This window comes from Henckelia pumila, chromosome 1 (assembly GCF_033568475.1).
Source record: "Henckelia pumila isolate YLH828 chromosome 1, ASM3356847v2, whole genome shotgun sequence".
In the NCBI taxonomy this organism is placed as follows: Eukaryota; Viridiplantae; Streptophyta; class Magnoliopsida; order Lamiales; family Gesneriaceae; genus Henckelia; species Henckelia pumila.
In genome coordinates, this window is record NC_133120.1 from 155,094,056 (window position 1) to 155,101,151 (window position 7,096).

At 36.3% G+C, this 7,096-nt stretch overlaps 2 protein-coding genes across 2 annotated transcripts; both read right to left on the bottom strand.

The window, feature by feature from the left end:
- Positions 1 to 1,007: 1,007 nt before the first annotated feature.
- LOC140886632 (mitochondrial uncoupling protein 3) lies at positions 1,008 to 3,537 on the bottom strand. Its single transcript, XM_073293323.1, has 2 exons — positions 3,160 to 3,537; positions 1,008 to 1,840 (listed from the first exon to the last, which is right to left on the bottom strand). Exons 1-2 carry the CDS (start codon positions 3,517 to 3,519, stop codon positions 1,298 to 1,300), a joined length of 903 nt encoding a protein of 300 aa, XP_073149424.1. The 5' UTR covers positions 3,520 to 3,537; the 3' UTR covers positions 1,008 to 1,297.
- Positions 3,538 to 4,760: 1,223 nt separating this feature from the next.
- Positions 4,761 to 6,260, bottom strand: LOC140886624 (transcription factor MYB106-like). Its single transcript, XM_073293310.1, has 3 exons — positions 6,093 to 6,260; positions 5,676 to 5,805; positions 4,761 to 5,481 (listed from the first exon to the last, which is right to left on the bottom strand). Exons 1-3 carry the CDS (start codon positions 6,232 to 6,234, stop codon positions 4,815 to 4,817), a joined length of 939 nt encoding a protein of 312 aa, XP_073149411.1. The 5' UTR covers positions 6,235 to 6,260; the 3' UTR covers positions 4,761 to 4,814.
- Positions 6,261 to 7,096: the final 836 nt, after the last annotated feature.

Below are 7,096 nucleotides of genomic sequence, written 5' to 3' on the forward strand. Positions count from 1 at the left end.
TTCCGCATAATCCGGAGTATCAGCAGTTCCTTGTACTTTCTCAGTTGAGATCTTTGATGGGTCGTTCCTATGTCACAAAGCAAAGTCGGAGGAGCTGAGAGGGTTCCCGACGAAGGCACTCAGACGCTCAAGTTAGTGATTACTCAAAGAATAATATTCGAGAGTAGAACGTTATAGTGCTAAAAAAATGTGTACGTTAAGATTGAGGTGACTTGAGCTATTTTTATATATTTGGAGAGTTTCGCGGGTTTGAGCCTCTTATGGACATTTTTAGATTTCAGGGTCTTCTTAAAGAAATATAAATAATAATTAAATATTTCTGGGCCATAAAAATATTTGTATTGGGCCTTTATGGTCGGGCCTGAGCCCAGTAAATTATTTGGGCATAACCCATCGATCAATGATAAATGTAAACAACAAAGAACTTTGTAGCACTTCGTGTGTGTACACATATATACATTTTTTTTTGGAACGTGCATGTATATTCTATGTCATTACTTATTTCCAAACTTTCTATAAATAAAATAATAATGTTATTATCCAATAAACCCAGTAAAATGTTTCACACCCAGAATCAATGGAGACTATAATATAATCCATTATATTATAATTAATCCATAGATAAGTAATATAATGTAAATTAAAAATAAATAAGAAAAAATAGTTAATATATTATTTGATTTAATGGATAGATTAAAATTTATTTGATTTAATTGATGTAAAATTATTAATTAATAAATAGATAAATAATATGACGAAAATAAGACGAAATTAATTGAGATAAGTTATACATAAATTAATAATACATCAAACCAAACAATGCTAAGTGGATTCCCTATCCTTTGGATAATATCCCATGCACTAATCTAGTAATGATAAAGAAGTCACGTGTGGTTTTTCATATGTACGAACTTATGGTATCACATGAAAAGAATATACATGGAACTTTATATTATGACCCAGGAACCCACAACTGCTTAAATGACCGACTATTTGCTCGGAATGGATGAAATTTAGATGGTAATGTCATCCTTATTATATAATTATATTTATCAAGATATGAACAATGCAAAAAACACTAGATGGATTTCGGAATTTTACCCCATAATATGATCACCTGCTGCCAACAAGAACAATTCACGTGGTCAGAACGAAAAATTGCTTTCTCATAGCAGCATTGATACAAATGACACAAATTCAGACTTCTTCTTTCATTTAAGTCCCTGCAAAGTAAACACCGTCTCTTGGAAAACTTTCTTGAATCCAGAATGTTAATTTTGTGAATGAGGCCAACTCCTCAGAAGGACGTCAAGCCGGTAATATGACGGAACTTTTCGTATGAGACCCAGAACACAAATTGCCAGGGGCCGAGCCTAGCCCACGTCGGTAGAAATCCCTTCCACAGTGCCCGAAATCCTTCAATTCTAACAGTCTTCACAAGACAATCATAGGAGTTTCTATATCTGAACTTGCTTTCCGCCCCGGTGGCTTGGTTCATCATTCTAGTCTTAACTACGTCTGCTGGACAGCTCAAAGCAGTAGCTGAAAGACCGGACATAATGGAAGACATAGTGTGTGCATATATGTTGTCACTACAAATCTGATTTTCGATAATGAATCGTTTGGCATGGTCGTAACAAGCTAATTCGCCCATGTTAACTAAGAATGCTCTTTGCACATTAGGGGAAACGCCTTTCCAAAGTCCTAAATATCCTTCAGAGTGAATGATTTTAGTTAGGGCATCGAACAGCCCCGAGTACCTAGGTCGTAAACCTTGGCCCACCATACGACCATCTGCTTGCATCCTCACTTTGATGAGATCAGCAGGGCTTGCAATTAGCTACGCTAAGAACATAAAAGTAAGAACCAGAAAAGTGAGAAATGAGAGCTCGGTTCTGACATGATTATCAAAAATTTAAATGTAAAGGGTGTTACTGATATTTTGGTATGTGAAGCACATACAAGGAATGATTATATTGCACAAAAAATTGTCATCATGGATAGAAGTTATGAAGAAATAGAAATATTTTTTGAGTAAGCTAATTATTCCCTCAAGAGTGAAGTAAATAGAAGTTTGACAGCAAGAACAAGAGGCCGAGCAGAGCTGAAATCAGATATCATGATCCAACGGCTAGACGGGGAAGAAAAATGGAGAAAACCGTCAAAGCAAATAAGATTTTGTTATAAGTTGATAAATGTCACCTGTATGGATGTGTATACATGGAACGTAAAATCAAGAGCAAAGGCACCACAAGACTAAGTGCAGTAAAGATTATCTCGCGTGCAATTTGTAGGTTATCTAACCAAAATAAACTACAATTTAACTCATTATTGACCTTCATTCTTCACCAAGGGATGTAATGGGATGCAACTTGGAATGCATTGCTTACACACCAAATCAATCAGTGAATCCATAAGCTTTAAGTTGTATAACAAGAAAGGGTATCGGTTTAGTTTGATCACACTTTATGTAGTCGCAATACGTGATGGCAGGGTTCAACCGTCCAAGTTTCTTATAATTGGTGTTCACATGCCATGAACCACATAGAATTGGGACCTTCGGAGTGCTCTGGTTGTACTACAGAAAAGCAGTTGAGCTAGCTCGTAGAACATGCTCCATTACTGGTCGAAAAGGCAGTATTTTACTAACAAGCACACCTTTTTTCGCCCCTGATGCAGTTTAAAAATGTCGTCTTGGTTACAAATTCCCAAACATCCTGCGTAGAGGACGCTGATGAACCCATAAATGTCGATTGTCATAGCTGACCTCCCTCAATAGTAGACGTGATGACTGCCGATTATTAAACTAAACTAGCTGAAGCATTAATAGTGTTCGCTTCCTATGGGAAAGAATAATTCTGATGAACCAAGAAAGCAACTTTGAAGGTTGAATAGATGAAAGATAGAAGTTGAAATATCTCTCGATAAAAATTAACTAAAAACAGGACAAACTTTATGATCTTCTGATCCACCTTTCCTAGCTAAAATGCACGCAATTCACCGAAATTCAAAGAAATTAGCCTATTTGCAAATGCATTGAAGAATTCCCAGTTTTCAATGTATTCACTTACTAACAAACTAATAATTAGATTCATTAGGGGGGGGGGGGGGGGGGGGGGGGGAAAGAATAATAAAAATAACTCATATATCAAGAATTACCTGTGCAATTCCGCCTGAAATCCCACCAATTACCGCTTTGCTGTAGAACGGAATCGAATCCTCGGAGAAACTTACAGCGATGCCGCGCAAATGCTCGTAGCCTACTATTCGGATTGGTGTGTACAACATGTGCCGGAAAATAGCGGGGGAAAGACCTTTGTACAGACCCAAAACGCCGTCGTTTCGAGCCACCTGCAAGGCGATTTCGAACGTTGATGCTGGGTTCACCGATTGCAGGGACTCGCCGTGGAGTTGTAGCCGCGTTTTGAGAAAGTCGATCGGGAACGTCGTCGTTTCCGCCACCATCGCTGAGAGTGACGTAAGCAGGATTTTCTTGACGTCATTGTCGCCGGCATTCATCTATCCCACGCCCGCCGGCCGGCCGTTTACTTCGGTCTCTTCAATTAAAAGCTTGAAGAACACCTTATTAAAATATATGGGCTGACATTAAGATGGGCCAACTTCAATACTCTGTATGAAGGCCCAATGAAAGATATGCCCAAGCCCGAAATGAAAGATGAATAATATATAACTAAAATTATCTAAAATTAAAATTATAACTAGGACAATTTTTAAAAATATGATTTATTAAAATTTTTTATTTCTTAAAATTTATATCTAATTGGATTTCATCTATAACTTTTGTCATTGGATCTAAAAACTCTAGTATTGTGTTTTCAAACTGAGACAAAAAAATTGTAAAGTACTTGTACTAACCGCTCGAATGAATATCATGACTTATGTTTAGGAATATACCGATCCGGATTAGCACATGATATTGTGTATTGAAATAACCTTTTGTAATTCATTTTATGGATATTTAATTAATTACACACATGGAATATTGCAAATCATGTCTATTTCAATGCACAACACCAATGGTGTTTATCTCTCCAGCAGAGGATCTTTTTCCATGAATATACATGCATAATGAATTTTGTTTTTTTATATTATTGAAAATATAATAAATACCTTAATGAAACACAATGATTATTCATGTAATTAAGTTCATTTTCGTTGAATCGAAAACAATATTCTTTAAAATAATAAACTACTAATTCATCGATTCATTATAATATATTTCTAATAAAATTTTATGCAACATTATTAATTTAAAGATGCATGTTTTAGTACTGTAGTACAATTTACCGTTTAACATTAATAATTCTCGATTAAACAAGTTAATTACCGGTAGATGAGATCCTAGCATATGGATAATACCCAAATCATGCATCCAACGGTTCGTATTTTTACACATAAGCGTAATTAATTATATCTTGTTGACGTGGCAAATCATGGAACATTAGATCTATCATTGGGGTATTACTCATATGCTAAGTTGAAATCTACCTTAATTACCTAGGAACAAATACTCGCGACCGTAATTAGGAATTTAATTAAGACCAAGTTCATAATTATTTTGAATCATGTTTTAAACTCTATATTATATGTACAAGTAAAAGTACTAGGTTTGGTGTTGGTGATCAATGATCATTTATTAGCAGATTTGTACAACTTCTGGTCTTCATCAATGATCAATCGAAATAGCTAGTACTTGAGCAGTGGTTTCCCTTAATGAGAGCAAATTAACTAACCCTAAACACTAATCTTGTACTTTATAACCTTCTATCTTAAAACATTGATTGATTATAAATTTATAATGGCGAATTCAACAAATCTAGTAGGTCATTCCAGTAACTCCTGTCGTCTTCAATATTATCTCCGACGAGGACGCTAACCGAATTAATGCCGTAACTCGCGGATACAACATCTGTTGCACTTGACGTGTTATAATTGTAGTCGAGGGGGTACTTGATATAATTGTCTTCAAACTGTACTTGTGAACTCCCCATTTTACCCTTGACTCCGACGTCCGCGTTGTTCTCGATGATTGGACCAGTTCCACCGTTTAGTGGAACTGTACTGTTCGAGTTGGTGGAGAAGGTGAACGTAGACGTTGGTGACTCGAGGCTTCCGTTGGCCGTGGCGGTAGTGGCTAGCCAGACTCTTAGCACGTCAAGGCACGGCGGAGGTGGCGGGGCGGTGGCTTTGCGGAGGAGTTGTAGGTGGAGGTCCGACAAACGTTTGGACTCACGAACGAGCCTGGCTTCGGCTTCCAGCCGAGCCGTCTCCCATTGCGCCATGTGGTTGAGGTTGGCGGCTAGTCTGGATTGAGCGGAGCCGTCGGGGTCAACGTTCTTCGGCTTGTGGGTCAACGGGTCGATCCCCATTCGAGCTAACCGTTTCTTGACACGGGTGTTCCAGTAGTTCTTGACTTCGTTATCGGTTCTCTTTGGTAAATGGCTTGCTATTGCCGACCACCTAATGTCATGTAAGGAAATAATTAATGTTTGATGCAGAAGACTGCTACATTTTATCAGTCTTTCGGCGTCGCATATAATTTAAAAGATTTGAATTTATATCGTTACTCTATATATATTATTTATAACTTTTGATATATATAAATATATGGAATAATCTTGGTTATAATATAATATATTCATTAATATTGTTACCTGTTGCCTAAAAGAGCATGAAGTCTAATAATGGTCTTCTCTTCTTGCACACTGAATTTCCCTCTCTTGATATCAGGTCTCAGATAATTTTTCCACCTAAGTCTGCAACTTTTCCCGCACCTTTCAAGCCCTGCGCGCATATATGCAACATATATATATATACAAGTAACAATTAAATCATCGTCTATGATCGGTTTGTTCGATCGATTCGTTTACGCCTCTAGTTTTTTTTTTCTTAGTTTAGGAACCAACAATATATCGTCCAAAAACTAAAAGTACTTCACATATTAATAATTTATTTCGAAAATAAAAATGTTCGACTTTCAACCCCTTGATGAAAAATCAGATAACATTGTAATAATGTTATGACAAATCTGGTGGAAATTAAATTGCATGCATGCAGGGTAAAATATTTACCAGCTTTTGCCGGGAGAGCTCGCCAACTCCCATGGCCGAATTGTTCGATGTACTCGCACAACTTCTGGTCTTCATCTCGAGTCCAAGGACCTTTCTTCACCTCCAAGTTTTCGCTCGAATTCGACGTTATTAATCTTGCCATTTTAGTTCTGTTAGAAAACTTCACAAAAAAGGGTGTGAAAATCTGATACAAACTTTGTGTGATGATTTGAAATTAATATTGCTTGCATGCAAGAACATATATATATAAGTGTGTGTGTGTGAAGAAATAATAAATAGAGTTACTGTAGTCTAAGAAGTATGTGGGATTGATTATTTACCTAACCATTTTATGACGAAAACCCCACTTGCCACTTACTACAAATAGGGTTCTTGAATCATTACTCAATCTCTGCTTCATTTGTCTAATTTGTGTGAGTGCGTGAAAGAAATGGGAGTTAATGCAACTTTGAACTGCCTCGAATTATTCTGTCGGGGAGGAATAAATAGATTTGTGATATTGTAAATATATATATATTTATAGCTTCTCTTTCGGTTTGGTTTGTGAATGAGGTGCATGCGCCAAGTCGCAACACGTGCACGATCAGTTATTTATTTGGTTCCGATCGATCGAGTTCTTCAAAAGATTAGTGGAAAAATTATTGATCTATTTTTTTTTTTTTGGATCTTTTAAATAATCAAGATTATGTGTTTATCTTGTAATGTTTGACTCCATAAAGAATTGTTTGTAGAATAGCTTAATTAGGTTACACGAGGAATTTAGCGTTGTGCGTTCTGCAAATCTAATTTTGATATTATTATAATATTAAAACTTAACATTTAATTTTGCGTTGCTGTCAAAAAATTAATTAGCTTTTCAGATGAAATTTGCTTGAAAGATCTGTAGAGGTACAAATTAGTCAATTAGTATGCATGCATGGCCGCTGATTAATGGTCATAGTCCTTTTGTGCATTAAATTGTCATGGGCCACTTCGATTTTTTTTTTTTGGGATTCGGTTACAGT